The following is a 15,850-nucleotide window of genomic DNA, read 5'->3' as shown; positions in this document are numbered from 1 at the left end:
GTTTGCCTCATTGTGCATGCACCCAAAACCAGTGTAGGCTGGTTTCCCACTGCCTCTAGTTCCAAAGTATGTTCTTGAATGCATTTGACCACAAAAGGGGAGTTATTAAGATTGCTAAGGAGCTCTAATGGTTGTGTTGTCAACCTGACAGAATCTAAAATCATCTGAGAGAGGGGCCTCTGGGTTTGCCTCTGAGAAATTATCTTATTATGTTAATTGATGTAGAAACATAGATCTGGACCATAGGCAGGACTATTCTTTCATCATGAGATCCAGGATTGTATAAAGTGGTGAAATAGAGCCAAGCGTTAGCAAGGAGATTCTTTCTTATTTTTAATTAAAAATTGTTATTAATTTTTATCTTATATGTATGAGTGTTTGGGTTACATGGATGTCTGTGCACCAATTGCATGCCTGGTGTCAGTAGATACCAGAAAGAGGATGTTAGATTCCCTAGAACTGGAATTACAGAAGGTTGTGAGCTGCCATGTGGGTGTTGGGAATTGACCCCTGGTCCTCTGAAAAAGTAGCCAGTGCTCTTAACTGCTGAGTTATCTCTCTAATGTCATAAATGTAATTTCTTAAATTTTATTTTATGTGTATGGTGTGTGGTGATATTTTGTTTGTACTTTTTTTTTTTTTTTTTTTTTTGGTTTTTCAAGACAGGGTTTCTCTGTGTAGCTTTGCGCCTTTCCTGGAACTCGCTTTGTAGACCAGGCTGGCCTCGAACTCACAGAGATCCGCCTGGCTCTGCCTCCCGAGTGCTGAGATTAAAGGCGTGCGCCACCACCGCCCGGCTTTTGTTTGTACTCTTAACAAATAAAGTTTGCTTGAAGATCAGAGGGCAGAGCCAGCCACAGAGTTAGTCATGGAGGTCAGGCAGTAGTGGCACACATCTTTAATTCTAGCACTTGAGATCTCATGCCTTTGCTACCAGTATTTGGGAGTCACGTGCCTTTAATCCCAGCACTAGGAAGGTTGAAACAGGAAGTGATATGGCTGGGCAGAGAAAGGAATATAAGGCAAGAGGAGACAGAAGTTCCGCACCCTTTTGGCTGAGAGAGATCTCAGGGGTATTCAGTCTGAGAATTCATGGAGACAGGATCTAGCCTCCCTTTTGGCCTGAGGATTCGGTAGTGGTGAGAAGTTTCTCTAGTGGCTTGTTTCTTTGTCTCTCTGATCTTTCACCATTTACCCAATATCTGGCTCCGGGTTTTTATTATAAGACCAATTAGGATTTATGCAACAATGGTGTTTTACCTATGTGTGTATCTGTACACAACAGATGTGCCATTGTGGAGGCCATAAGAGGGCATTGGATCCCCAGAAGTGGAGCTACAGAGGGTTTTGAGCTACCTTACAGGTACTGGGAATCCAACCCAGGTCCTCTGGAAAAGTAACAAGTGTTCTACAAGTGTTCTCAACCACTGAGCCATCTCTCCAGGCCCAAGTATATGTTTTTAATGTCGGTAGTCTGTAGCACAGAATGTTCTTGTAAGTTTGCTATTAAAATACATTTGGCTGGGCAATAATGGCACATGCCTTTAATCCTAGCACTCGGGAGACAAAGCCAGGCAGATCTCTGTGAGTTTGAGGCTAGCCTGGTCTGCAAGGCGAGTTCCAGGACAGCCAGGCCTATACAGAGAAATCCTGTCTCAAAGAAGAAGAAGAAGAAGAAGAAGAGGAAGAAGAAGAAGAAGAAGAAGAAGAAGAAGAAGAAGAAGAAGAAGAAGAAGAAGAAGAAAAGAAAACAATAACTAGTTTATAATTCCACATAACATGATATAACTATCCTACCTATAACCACAAACACATCATATATTTTTAAATTGAGAAAGGCTCTTGAGAAATGCTTAGTCTTCTAAATATAATAGACTTTACAACACCATCTCCAGTATTACCTCAATTGATGTTATATTACATGATAACAGAGAAAAGAAAACACAAATAACTGTGTATATATGCATTTTCTTAATGAAATGTTACAGAAACACTTATCAATTACAATCCTTGTTTCTGTAACTGGTCATGTGACCTTAGCTAATATTTATAGCTACCTTCCTCTAGTACTTATTCTGTAAGCCCTCCACCCTCAGCAAGCACCTCAGCAGGTTCCAGGTCTTTTCCTGCAAGAGTGACACATATCTTCAACCCTAGAGTGTCTTGGTCCTTTATCATCCTTCCTGGATTAGGCTGTTGTAGTTCCCCATTGGTTTTAATCATAGGACATGGTAACACCAAGAGACACCCTACAGCATCTCCTGCACTCCAGACATAACCTTTACTTCCATAGTGAGAAGTAATCCAATCAATCTCCCCCTGGAAGTCTGGATCAATCACCCCTCCTAACACTGTTATTCCTTTCTTAGCCTGTTGGCTTGAGGGCATCTGAAGCTCAAAATGGCCAGAGGGAAGTCTGAGCTTCCAGGTCAATGGAATGTTTGCTGTGTCTCCAGGCAGGGAACACTCACTCCTCTGGAACCAGAACTTCTAGGTCAGTAGAACTTAAGGTTGAGGGAACAGGAAGTGAAAATTTCCCTAGCAAATGAGTGGAACCATTCTCATTTCCAACCCTTGGTTCTTGAACCGGTGAATGCCAGCTATAAGAGAAACTGTACTATATATTGGATGCTGATTGAAAGCATATCCTGCCTACTGGAGAACCCTGCCCCCACACTCCAGGATACTGCCACCTAATTGGCACTGTAATTATGTCTTCAAAAGGCTGACCTAATTGGCACTGTAACTGTGTCTTCAAAGGCCACTCCACCGTTCTATCAAGTCAGCTGTTTCAGGACGGTGGGGAACATGGTAAGACCAGTACACTCCATGAGCATAGGCCCATTGCTCATATCTCTGGCTGTGAAGTGAGTTCTATGGTCAGAAGAAATGCTGTGTGGCATACCATGGCTATGGATAAGGCATTTTATAAGTACATGGATGGTGTTCTAGCAGAAGCATTACATACAGGAAAGGCAATTCATGACTAGAATAAGTATCTGTTATAGAAAGGACAAAGCATGGATTGACCTTCCCATAAAGGAAGTGGTCCACTGTAGTCAGCCTGCCTAGTAGGTCACTAGCTGGTCATCAGGGCACTCTTAGTCTCTGCTGCTGGCAGACTTGACACTCAGCAGCAGCTGTAGCCAGGCCAGCCTTGGTGAGAGGAAGTCCATATTGTTGAGCTTATGCAAAACCTCCATCTCTCCCACGATGGCCACTTTGTTCCTGGGCCAGGTGGGATGAGAAAGGCAGGACTTTTGTATGAGCAGTAGACTCCAGGAAGTGAGGGAGAGGGAGACTGAGCAGGCCGCTCCAAGGAAGCACTTACCTGACATAGTAGATGAGATAGATGAGTGATGAGGGCAGGTGGAGGAGAAGCGGCTGCAGAGGTGGACTCTGAAATTTGGAGTCAAATATGGTGGGTGGCAGAAGCCGGCAGAAACAAATGATCCAGTCAAATCGACGGCTTTTCAGTTAGGACAGCCTGGGCCCCTGGGAAAGAGGTCCATTTGGGCTCCTACTGTGTTTTGGCACCAGATGTATTTGAGGAGGCACAGTAAAGAAATGCTGGCATGGTATGGCTCCATGGTATGGCTAAGATTTTTATTGTAGATATGAGAGAACAGCCAGAGGCATCTGGAAGAGTCCAAAGCCAAGAAGGAAGTAGACTGAATATGACCCAAAGACTGGGGACGGCTAGGGCTCTCTGTGAGAGAAGGAAGAACAAGCAGGGAATGGAGAACAGAGAAAGCATAGTGAGAACTTGTGGGGGCGGGGGGGGGGGGGGGGGATGGGGGACCGGACAACACTGGACCACACACTTTGCCATTATAAGGAGAACAAATGGGTATTTGGGGAATCCTGGGGAGGTGAGAAGAGCTGGGACACTAGTGTGAACTTTGAAATGTATAGCAGGTACTTGTGATACTAAGGGAGCCTGGAGGCCAGCATGAGTTTGGATACACAATCACAGGTATATGTCAATGGAGCCATATGTCTGTTCTGCCAGAGGGAAGGGAAATGACTCCTTTTGGCAGATGAGAACCAGTTTCACAAGTTCCTGAGGGATGCTGGCTTTTATCTAACTGCCAGAAATCCTCCTATAGTCCAGGTTGAGCTCATTCCTGGATATTTGGACTGCCTTTTGGACAATGACAGGAGTGGCTGGAGAGAGTCTGACTGTCCACAGAACCAGTCATCCTATCTACTTGATTACTGAACTTAAACTCTCCAGTGTCACCGTCTGATGAGCATTTACGGGACACAATTATTTAGGTACGGTGGCGCACGCCTTTAACCCCAGTACTTAGGAGGCAGAGGCAGGTGGATCTCTGAATTTGAGGCCAGCCTGGTCTACAGAGAGATTTTCAGATACACAGGGATACACAGAGAAACCCTGTCAAAAAAAATTCATGGGACAAAATTATCTTCACATACTTTGCCCATTTGGAGAGAGCCATCCATCCAAATACTTCCTTCCACAGATGTCTTTCTCATCAGTTTTTCAATCATGTTCTTTCCACATCCCTGACCATCTAGACAATCCATTGGCTACAGCCCATGAATCAGTAAACGATGGTACATCTGCCATTTCTCCTTCCAAGCAAAATGTATGACCATGTGTACTACCCAGAGTTCTGTCCACTGTGAAGATTTCCCTTCGCCAGTGTCTTTTAGGGTTATCCTAGAATGGAACTGTAATGCTCCTGTTGTCCATCTCTGGGTGGTGCCCACATGCAGCACTATCAGCAAACCAGATCCTGGTCTTTTCTTCCTCAGTCATCCGATCGTAGGCACACCTCCTGAGGCCATAGGTACGTTTGGAAACAGAAGGTCTTGTAACAGGAGTAGAAACCATAGGCATCTGGGCAACTTCTTCACATAATTTGTTTGTGCCTTCAGGACCAGCTTGGGCCCGATCACATCTATACCACTTCCATTTGATATTGGTTGGATTGCTGTTGTGTATGTCCTACTTTATGGCTTTGTGGGTCTGATAATAGCCAGCTCATAATGGGCATGACTCAGTTTGCATGGTAACTTGGTGGCCCATTGTTCATTCTGGAGCCACTTTGAGTGACCATGGCTCCAGAAAACTGGAGCTGAACACAGATTTGGGTTACCCCAAAGTCTGTTTCAACATAGAAGCAGTTTCATGAAGTTTTTGTTGTTGTTTTTTCTTTTTTAGACAGGGTTTCTCTGTGTAGCTTTGGAGCCTTTCCTGGAACTCACTCTGTAGACCAGGCTGACCACAAACTCACAGAGATCCACCTGTCTCTGCCTCCTGAGTGCTGGAATTAAAGGCGTGTGCCACCACCGCCCGGCTGGAAGCAGTTTCATGACGTTTTTATAGTTTTACAGAACAAAGAAAGTAAAAAAAAAAAAAATCAAGGCAAGTTTGAAATACATTGGTGGGTACATCAGAGAGGCAGTTACAACAAGGCCTAAGATGCTAACTGATGACATTCTTAGCCTTTTTTGGTTTGGGTTTTAGGTGTGTGTGTGTGTGTGTGTGTGTGTGTGTGTGTGTGTGTATTTTGTTTTGAGACACAGTCTCAGTCTCTCTACTTAGCCCTGTCTGTCTTGGAACTCACTATGTAGACCAGGCTAGTCTTGAACTCATATAGAGATCTGCCTGCCTCTGCCTCCAGAGTGCTGGGATTAAAGGTATGTCCCACCATGCCTGGTGACATTCTTAGCTTTTGGGTTAGCAGAAGCTAGTAGTCTGCTAAATCAATATATTCCAAATGTTTTAATCTATTAGTCACAGAATGTTAGTTCTGACACAAAGGTTGGCAAGAAATGGCTACTCTAGGGGCCAAAGCTAGCCCAAGATGAGGTAATTAGCATCTGGACCTACAACACTCCAACCTCTCCACATCACTGTAGTTTTCAATTAGTCTTACAGACATGGATTCTTTCCAGGAATTCTTGTTCACACTATTTCCAATATCACATGAAAAGATGACTATCACTAACCTACTACCTCATGTCCAGTAAGATGACTATAATCCAAAAGATAGACATTAAATGTTTGGGAACATGTGGAAGAATTGGAATCCTCATACCTTGACAATGTTAATATAAATGTAGCTTTTTTTCTAAAACCGTTTAGAACCGCCTCAAATTATTAAACATAGAGATTCTGTATGATCAAGCAGTCTACTTTGAGGAGTATACTACATATACAAGAAAAAAAAAGTCTTCACAAAAGCTTGACATCTGTTCATAATGGCATCAAGCTAAGGCGCAGAAAACGTGGAAACAAGCCATTATTCAATTACCTGATGAATAAACAAGATGTGGTATATACATACCACGGCATTAGTCAAACGTCCAATGGCACACAATTTTGGTCTATGCTACAAATTATATCAGCCTTCCAGCTCTATGATGATGCAGACCTGTAATGTCAGTATTTAGGAGGCTGAAGCTAGAGGCTCAGTGGTTCAAGGCCAGCCTAGGCTACATAAAACCTATCAAAGGGGGCGGGGTGAATATCACATTTGCTTGCAAAGGAAAGCTGATTTCTCAAAGCAGACTCCGAACAAAGCCAAAGGTGTATATAGCGTTTGGGTCTGTAGGGGGTTGTGGTGTTTCAATTAATTGACCGTTTAGCAATTTACAGACTAATGGCTGTTACTGCGGTCTGCGGAACAAAGCGGCTGAGAAGCACTCTTGCATTCCAAAGCCCAGTCACTGAGCTGCTGATTGGGCTACTGTTAATGATAGCTGGCTTTCAGAAGCTGTTGATAACTGGCTGATTTGGAAGCCCCTGAAGAGAGGCTGTGTCTGATTGGCTGATTTTTCAGAGACTGTGTTGGTTACCTCTAAACAATGGTTACACGTTCTCGGTTTGGGTCTGGAGGCAAATTTTTATTTTCTTGAATATAAAAAATACTTTTTTTCCCTCTTATTTTGATCTTCTTTCCGTTAAACCTGCAGGAGACACGTTGGGGATTGTTAAAATCTTTATGAGCGGAAGGAGGGTTTTATTTTTTCAGCCAGCACTATTTATAAATGATTCAAACGCTGATCACTGTGGCAGGAAAAAGTCCCGGGTTGTTAAAATTTACTATGGCAAGATGAATTTAGGACACGGGCTGGACGTAATCATTAAACAGGCCCTGTAGATAAAGGATGTGGGCATCCCTCCACTTTATTCAGGAAGAAACGGGGCTCTGTGAGACTTTCTGGTCCACTGACCGCAGCTGGAAACAATTCTAACTAGGATCTGAAACTGCAAAGGGAGGGGTCTCCTGGGAGACTGTGAGCCCTCGGAGGCCAGTGCCCTGAACAGGACGCATCGCTAAGGGGCCGAATGTTTCAAAGGTGGGGGTGCAACTGACGAGAAGCAGGCAACTGCAGACAAGGAGCTAGGTGTTCAAAAGACCCAGGGATAAAATGCCAGGTACAGACAGACCTGAAGCACCCCAGCACCGCCGGGCGAGGAGGGGCGGAGCTGGCGCGAGTCCCCGCCCCGGGCGCGTCCGCGAATAGGGCTGCCGTTCCCACTGAATCCCCGGGACGCTGCAAGGCCTTAGGGCTCGGAGGTGTGTTGTCCTGGAACCCGCGTCGTGCGCCCCGCGCCCCGCATCGTTCTGGCCCAGAAGCCGCAAGTCCAAGAACTCGGCCGGACGCTCACTGACGCCGCCGGCGGCTGCGCGCGCTCCCGCCCCGCCCCCACGTGCCCGCGCGCGCCTGCCCCGCCCCCTCGGCGCGCCCTCGCTCCGCCCTGCCGCTAGCCCGCTGCGGTGCCGGCCCCCGCGACCCTCCGCGGCCCCGTGGTCCTCCGCAGCCAGCCTCCATGGACTCGTTCGCCCCGCAGCAGCCGAGGCTGCCCCGCGCGCGCTTCGCTGGCACCTCTGGCCGTGGGGCGGCCTCCGTCAGGTACGCCGGGTCGAAGCCGCCGAGGGTGGCCGGGGATGCGCCGTGCAGCGGCTAACGCCTCGGGCGGCAGGGCGTGGTCTGATATGGCTTCCTTGCGGAGGATTGTTTGAAACGGCTCCCCGAAGAACGTTTGCCGAGGGGGGAACGGGACGGCGGCCTTCCGGAGGGACCGTGCTGTGGCTGTGGCTCGACAACCCACCGCGGTTCCTGGGAAGACCCCATTGTGACATCCCCACCCCACGGACTGGTCTCCCCTGGAAGCTTTCCCACCGGCAGCCCACCGCTAGAGGCCCTGCCTTCACGCGAGTGGCGCCCCAGAAACTCTGCCGCTTGACCCCCTGTGCTCCTAGGTGTCCAGAGCGTTTGCCCCGGACCGCCGCTCGGTTATAGCGTTCCCGGCTCCCTGCATGCACATCCGCAGCGTCTCCCCTCACCTGTCCCTGGCCGCTGCATCCCATGCCCCCTCCACCCCGGGGAGCGCCCGTTGCAGGGACGTGAAGGTCATTGGGGGCGCAGGAGGAAAAAAAACTGGATAGGGAAAGAAGACTCGGAACCCCCCAAAAGCGGCCGACACCAGGTCCCTGATAGAATGCAGGAGTGCCCCAGGAGTGCCGGTGTATGGGGAGGGGAGTTGATATTAGGGAGGGCCGTCCTGCCCTGCACGGAAGATCTGTTTCCGATTTCTGCTTTCTGTCTTTGGGGCTGACCTTGATAGTCTGGGCATTGTTTGTGACCGAGCTGGTATGGGGCTGGCTGCCAGCGAAACGTGGAGGTTGGAGAGGTGGAGGTGTTGCGGTAGGGACCTATAAGAAAGGGAAGGGAGAGTCACTGAGGTTTGGGCACTGCTAAGCTGTCATTAAACTAGAAGAGGCTTTTTGTTTGCGTACTTGCAGCCATTTGGCAAAGCAAACACGTTATTGTTCCCTTGAAAGGGGGTTGTCAACTAATATGTTAGAATGGCTCTTCCTATATTCTTTTTTTTTTTTTTTTTAATTGAGGAGGGTCCTCACTCTGTAGACCAGGCTGGCCCACCTGCCTATGCCTCCCGAATGTTGGCATTAAAGGCTTGTGCCACCATACCTGACCTGCTTTTTCTGTGTTCTTGTTTGGGTATTTTAATGTTCTGTGTGCATGTGTGAGCGTTTCCCTCTAGTGTTGAGGGTCAAATCCCAGGGCATTGCTTACACGAGACAAGTGCTGTATCACATCCAGCCTTGTTTTCTGTCGAGTTTTGTTGTTTGGTTTTTTTTATTGTTATTTTTTATTTAGGGGGTGTTGTTTGTTTTAATTGGATCAAATCTATGGAGAGTAAAACACTTTTTATTTTTAAATTACATTTATTTTAGTGTGTGTGTGTGTGTGTGTGTGTGTGTGTGTGTGTGTCTGTCTGTCTGTCTGGTGCGTGCCACAGTGAGAGTATGAAGGTGAGAGGACAGCTTGCCTGGAGTCTTTTCTCCTCTTGCTCCTATGTGGGTCTCCAGGATTGGACTCACTCAGTCCTGGCAGCAAGTGCCTTTACCCACGGAGCCATTCTGCAAGCCCCAGAACTAATTCTCTTCTTTGATTTCCCAGGATTCCTTCGCATATTCTGGCAGTGTGTTTATTGGATGACTTAAGACATGAAGGAAGAGGGAAGCGATTAGATAGTAATGAAACAATGCGTTCAGGAGTCCTGGTTTGCTTCCACTTTGACACTGTGAATTTCTCTGCCCCTCAAGAATTCTTCACAGTGTGTAGTGGTTAGCTGCTTGTGGACACAGTCTCCACTCTCTCTCGGTGCTTCTGCCAGATAGTATCACTGTTTGAAAGTGTTTGAATGTTGTACGAATATTGAACAGGATGCTTTCGACCTTGGAGCACCCATCCAATAAATCTAGGCTGTCTGAAGGGGTGCATGCTTGTCCGTGAGTGCCACGTTTGTTTGGTGTGGTGCTGGAGATGAAACCCGGGGCCTTGTAAATGGCAGCCAAGTGTGCTCCCTCTGAACTGTGTCCCCATGACAAGCTCAGTAACCTTTATTTGAATTTTAAAAAGAATTGCATTTTAAAATATTTCAGTTTAGGTTTATTTTTAAGGATGAGTGTACCTTGTTTGTCTGTGGCAATGTGCAGGTGAGTGCAGGTACCCAGTGAGTTCCAGGCACTTGTAAGTTGCCGGCCTTCATCTCAGGTTCTCTACAAGAGCAGTACGTGTTCTTAGCTGCTGGGCCATCATCTTCTTGGGAGTTGATTCTTTCCTTCCATCATGCTGCTCTCGGATCCCACTCATGTCATCAGTCTTGGTGGCAAACTCCTTTACCCACTGAGTTATTTTGCTGGCTCTCGATTTGAATATTTTGAGACTTGAGAGTGGAAAGGCAACTTTACTATAAAAAAAAATCCATCTCCAGAATAGATGCTTCCCACCTACTTGCTTCTTGCTCATCTTTTTTTCTGAGACAGGTTCTCACTAGACAGCCCTGGCTGGCTTGGAACTTGTGGTAATTTCCCTGCCTGTGTCTCCAGAGCTGGGATTGAAAGAGTGTGAACCATACCTGGCTTATTTACTTTCTTTTTAAAAAATATATATATAATTTTTTATTAGTGGATTTGTGTGTGTGCGGGAGTGTGTGAGGTAGGGAGAGGGGGCGGGCACATCGCTCACATGGCACATGTGTAGAGGTCAAGAGGGTAGGTAACCTGTTCTCTCCTTGCATAGTGGGTCTGGGGACTGCACTCAGGCCATCGGGCTTGTACATTAAGCACTTTTACCCACAGAATCATCTCTGGCTCTTTACTTCCTTTCATTTTCTCTTTTTCTTATTTTCCTTTTTTTTTTTTTTTTGAGACAGATTCTCACTAAGTAGCTTTGGATAGCCTAGAACTCACTGTGTAGACCAGACTGACCTTGAACTCATAGAGTTCCCGCCTGCCCCTACCTCCCCAGTGCTGGGAGCTCTTTACTTTCTTAAAGGTAGTATTTTTATGTTATTATATATAGGCCTGGGAGTATCCAGTGCCCTCTTCTGACTTCTGCAGGCACTGGCGGGCGTGCAGCATACACTCACACAGACGAACGTACACACATACATGCGTATTTAAAAATGCACACACGTTGGTTGACTTTATTAATCATCCCTAAACTGAATTTTGCATAAAGTGGTTTGACTGAAACTTGACTTCAGACAGTGCATGGTTTAACATCTGGCCTTTGGCAAAGAAATTTTGGTGAAGGGTCCCCTCATTTCTCCACCTCCCTGTAGTTAAACATACTTTTCTTATTTCCTTATTTTCCCTAGTGTTCTGAATTAAGTCTTATTCTGTTGCTCAGGCTGGTTTTGAACTTGGTTGATCCTCCTGCCTCAGCCTCCTGAGTGCCGAGATTTCAGGCCTTTGCACCATGCCTGGCTTTCCCCTTCACTCTTGACGTTTTGAGGGTTTCTATCAAGTTTCATCTCGACACTTTCTTGGCAGCGGCATTTGGTTTCTTTCTTCGAGTTTGGTTTCTTGGTAGCTCTCTCCCTCTCTTTCCCGAGTGATGAAAGAGGCGGGCCTAACTAGTGAGGTCACATTCCTAGGGGCCTAGAGAGCACTTGCGAGTGCCTGGCTCTCTTCTGTGAGAGAGTCCGTTCTCACAGATGGGGAGTGGATCAGAAGTGAAAACACTGTTCCTCAGAGCGAGCCTCCTTTCTCAGGCTATGATAGTCAGCACGCTGTCTGTAAGATGACTTTGGTTTCTGTCCCCCAAGCATGTAGAATTGTTCTCCCCTTCCAAATTGGCTTGAGTTCTCAGCTCTTAGCTCTTGGTTAGTGAAATGTGCATAAAAAGAACACTGCAGTCCTTTTCAGTAAGAGCTTCCACAGTGTAATTTGTTACTCTCTTTCCTTCTGCTGTGGTGGCTGTTATTGCTCTAAATGGCTGCTCCTCCATCACTCTGGGACCAGAGTGAGCATGAGAAAGAAGTTAAATATCACTAGGGTTTTGGAATTTTTTTAAAAAAATATTTTTAATTTTTTATTAGATTTTTAAAAAATTTTATGTGTTAATGTTTTGCCTGCCTGTGTATGTCCACACACCATATGCATGCTTGGTGTCTGCATAGGTCAAAGGAGGGCATTGGATCCCCTGAAACTTGAGTTGCAGATGGTTCTGAACCACCATGTTGGTGCTGAGAATCAAGCCGAAGTCCTCTGCAAGAGCATCAAGTGTTCTTGACTGCTAAGCCGTCTCTCCAGCCTGAATAAAAAATTTTTTGGTCTAGGGTGGTTGATATACTCCTTTAAACCCAGCATTTGGGAGGCAGAGGCAGGCAGATCTCTGTGAGTTTGGGACCAGCCTGGTCTATATAGCATGTTTCAGACCAGTGAAGGCTGTGTAATGAGACTTTGTCTCAAAAAAAAAAAAAAATTTTTTTTTTTGTTTTTTGTTTTTTTTCCGAGACAGGGTTTCTCTGTGTAGCTTTGCGCCTTTCCTGGAGCTCACTTGGTAGCCCAGGCTGGCCTCGAACTCACAGCGATCCGCCTGGCTCTGCCTCCCGAGTGCTGGGATTAAAGGCGTGCGCCACCAACGCCCGGCTTTGTTTTATTTTTTTAAAAAAAGGTTTCTCTGTGTAACAGTCCTGGCTGTCTTAGAACTTGCTTTGTAGACCAGGCTGGCCGTAAACTCACAGAGATGGTGTGTGCCACCATTGCCCCACTTCAAAAATTTTTTAAGAAATTATGTGTGTGTGTGTGTGTGTGTGTGTGTGTGTGTGTGTGTGTGTGTGTAGATCCGAGAACAGCTTATCTGGAGTATCCTACTGTGTAGATCCTTAGGTCCCTGGGATTGAACTCAGGTCGACAAGGCTTAGCAGCAAACACCTTTACCCACTGAACCATCTCTCTGGCCCTAGAATTTTTCCTTAACCAAAGTATAACCTAACTTATCTCAACTAATACTAAGGAATTAGTGGAGATCTTGCTGAAATATACTGTTGTAGCTTTAGAGTTTTCCTGCCTTGCCCACAGTCAGGACAAATCTTTGTCACCCGCCAGTCCCACAGCCGCTCAGACCCAACCAAGTAAACACAGAGACTTATATTGCTTACAAACTGTATGGCCGTGGCAGGCTTCTTGCTAACTGTGCTTATAGCTTAAATTAGTCCATTTCCATAAATCTATACCTTGCCACGTGGCTGGTGGCCCACCGGCATCTTCACATGCTGCTGGTCATGGCGGCATCTGGCTGTCAGTCCTTCTGCCTTCCTGTCCTTTTATTTCTCCTCTCTGTTAGTCCCGCCTATCCTTCCTGCCTAGCCACAGCCGATCAGGTTTTATTTATTGATCAATCAGAACAACTTGACATACAGACCATCCCCCAGCACAGCCAAGTGCAGACCATCTCAGACACCTGCACTCAGGCCCATGGTCCTAATCATCCTCTATGCGGACCTGCTGGGTAACGCCACAAAGAACCCAAGAAGGGCTCCCACAGGACATACAGAACATCCCACAGCATACTGTCCTACTTCAAAATATTTTTCTGCAGAAAAGTCTCTTTCAGGAACCTCAGAAGTTCAAGAACTTTGGTTGTATATCCAGTTCAAGGTCACTCTGGGCTACCTCAGACCCTGGCTGAGGTAACAAGTAACAACAAAAACCCTTCAAAAATTCCCAAACAGCTGCTTGGATTCTGGCTGGGAGGGCTTAGTGTGATTCTAGGAGAAGCACAATGGTTTGTTTGTTAACATTTGTAGCTTCGTTTCTGCCCAGAGGTACCGTCCTCACTGTTTGCCTTTCCACTTAGGTCTGGGGTGACAGTTTGCTTGCTGTGTGTCTTTAGTTCTGTGACATCCCTAGTGCACAGTGTCACCTAGCTTTGGTATAAATGTGAAAGATGTTACACAACTTAAACTGTTGGTTTTGCCCTGAAATTTATTTTCAAAGGGTCTGGAGAGATAGCTCAGCAATAAAGGTGCTTGCCACCAAGCCTGAGAACCTGAGTTCAATCCCTAGAACCCACAGAGTGGACAGAGGAACCCAGTTCCTCACCCACATGCACACACACCATGAGGTAGTCATGCCAGCATCTGCAATATGCAGCACACACACAAATAAGTGAATACGGCAATAGAAAAAAAATTAAAAATAAGAATATGGGGCTGGGCATCGGTGGTGCATGCCTTTAATCCCAGCACTTGGGAGGCAGAGCCAGGCGGATCTCTGTGAGTTTGAGGCCAGCCTGGTCTACAGAGCGAGATCCAGGACAGGCTCCAAAGCTACACAGAGAAACCCTGTCTCGAAAAACCAAAACTAAATAAATAAATAAAATTAAATAAATAATAAAAAAATAAAATAAGGCATTATAGTTTCAGTATATAAAACTGGTACCTTTGATTTAAAGCCCTAGTTTGAAGAAAAGGCATTATATTTGGTATTTTTGTTTATTTTTGAGACAGGGTATCACTATGTAGCCTTGGCTGACCTGGAACTTGCTTTGCAGACCAGGCTGGTTTCAAACTCACAGAGATCCACTTACCTCTGTCGCCGGGGTGTTGGGATTGAAGGTGTGGGCCACCACATCTTGTTTTACTTAATATACAACATTTTTCATTATGTTTATTTACTGTGTGTGTGTGTGTGTGTGTGTGTGCGCGCGCGCGCGCGCGCGCGCGCATGTTGGTGTTTGTGGTATGGCGCAATCGGAGAACAACTTGAGAGAGTAGGTGCTCTCCTTCCACGGTATGCAGCTTGGGGACTCTTGCTCAGGTTGTCAGACTTAGCGGCTAGTACCTTTACCCACTGAGTCATCTCATTGGGCCCTTAGCATGCTTTTAAAAAACTTCAATTTTGAAATAATGTTAGATTTATAGATGAACTGCAGAACAGAGCCATGGTGAATTTATTGCAATGAAGGCATCAATGTTGGTGTAACACTTTAGTTTAATTAGTAAACTTTCATTTACCTGGAGTTTAGTACTCCAGACTTTATTTCCCCAAATGAACTTTCTCCATTCCAAGATCTAATCTAGGATTCCACATTATGTTTGAATTTGATAAAGCAGTCGAAGATGCGAGGGGGATAATTGTAGGTGCTTCCTGAATGAATACTTGTGGAACTGATTTTACAAAGAGCAGGAAGTGAGAGAAGTGCTCACAGTCAGCCAATGAGAAGGAACAGCGTGGAAAATATCAGAATACAGTGAGCAGACCTCTGGATAGCATTTTCTGTTTGCAGTGACTCATTTTCTGGAATTCTTGAATTTAGCATCTTGTTGTTGTTGTTTTGGTTTGGTTTTTCAAGACAAGATTTCTCTGTGTAGCTCTAACTGTCCTGAAACTCACTCTGAAGACCAGGCTGGCCTCGAACTCACAGAGATCTTCCTGCCTGTTCCCCTGAGTGCTGGGATTAAAGGTGTGCACCATCACTGCCTGGCTGAATTTACCATTTTATTAATACCAATTCATGAAATTTGTATAGACATGTTTGAGTTGAGCATTAGTTTTTAACCATTTTAAATCAGGTGGCCTATCAGGAACTACATTCAGTAGCTAGTAAGAGACTCTTAGCAAAAATGACGTGAGCATGTATTCTCTGTTGCAAAGAGAGGATAGGCCTTTTCTGGTGTAAAGTTATCAAGAAGCCAGGCTGCTTCTGTGCTTTGTTTGGTGACATTAGCGGGTAGTCTTCATGGTAAGAGGAGGGAAGGAGTAGTTAGTCCTCTTAGTTGAGTTAGTTCCATTACAAGAGTTTTCCTAGACGCTTCTACACAACTTCCGACTTTGCCTTATTGGTCGGATAGCCTTAGAAGCAGAGGAATCTGGCCTGTTGCTAACCTAGGTAAAATGGGTGTATTCTTAATGAAAGGGAAAATGAGTACTGGTCAACAGCTCTTTGATTCTCCCGCTGTGAGATAACTAGGTAGAGTGAGGATTATATTGCACTGGAATGTTGTGGCTGTGTGGAGGTGGTGTCTTAGTCAGTGTTCTATTGCTGTGAA

The 15,850-nt window shown here is 45.8% G+C and overlaps 1 protein-coding gene and 1 long non-coding RNA gene across 3 annotated transcripts in view; one reads left to right on the top strand and one right to left on the bottom strand.

Annotated features, from left to right (window-relative positions):
• Positions 1–3,589: 3,589 nt before the first annotated feature.
• Positions 3,590–4,972, bottom strand: LOC121828843 (uncharacterized). Its single transcript, XR_006071464.2, has 2 exons — positions 4,441–4,972; positions 3,590–3,709 (listed from the first exon to the last, which is right to left on the bottom strand). It is a non-coding gene; the product is annotated as an uncharacterized LOC121828843 (long non-coding RNA).
• A 2,744-nt stretch (positions 4,973–7,716) lies between these two features.
• Dnaaf9 (dynein axonemal assembly factor 9) overlaps positions 7,717–15,850 on the top strand; it is a 138,846-nt gene continuing 130,712 nt past the window's right edge. Inside the window, exon 1 of one of the 2 annotated variants that reach the window (XM_076570653.1) lies at positions 7,717–7,893. In XM_076570653.1, the coding sequence (XP_076426768.1) occupies positions 7,811–7,893 (83 nt within the window). In that variant the 5' untranslated portion in view covers positions 7,717–7,810. The remainder of the gene's footprint in view (positions 7,894–15,850) is intronic. The other variant, XM_076570654.1, reaches the window with a different exon arrangement.

The sequence above is a fragment of the Peromyscus maniculatus genome, chromosome 4 (assembly GCF_049852395.1).
Source record: "Peromyscus maniculatus bairdii isolate BWxNUB_F1_BW_parent chromosome 4, HU_Pman_BW_mat_3.1, whole genome shotgun sequence".
Lineage (NCBI taxonomy): Eukaryota > Metazoa > Chordata > Mammalia > Rodentia > Cricetidae > Peromyscus > Peromyscus maniculatus.
Note: the sequence above shows the minus strand (reverse complement) of the source record. Positions and strands in the feature narration are given on the sequence as shown.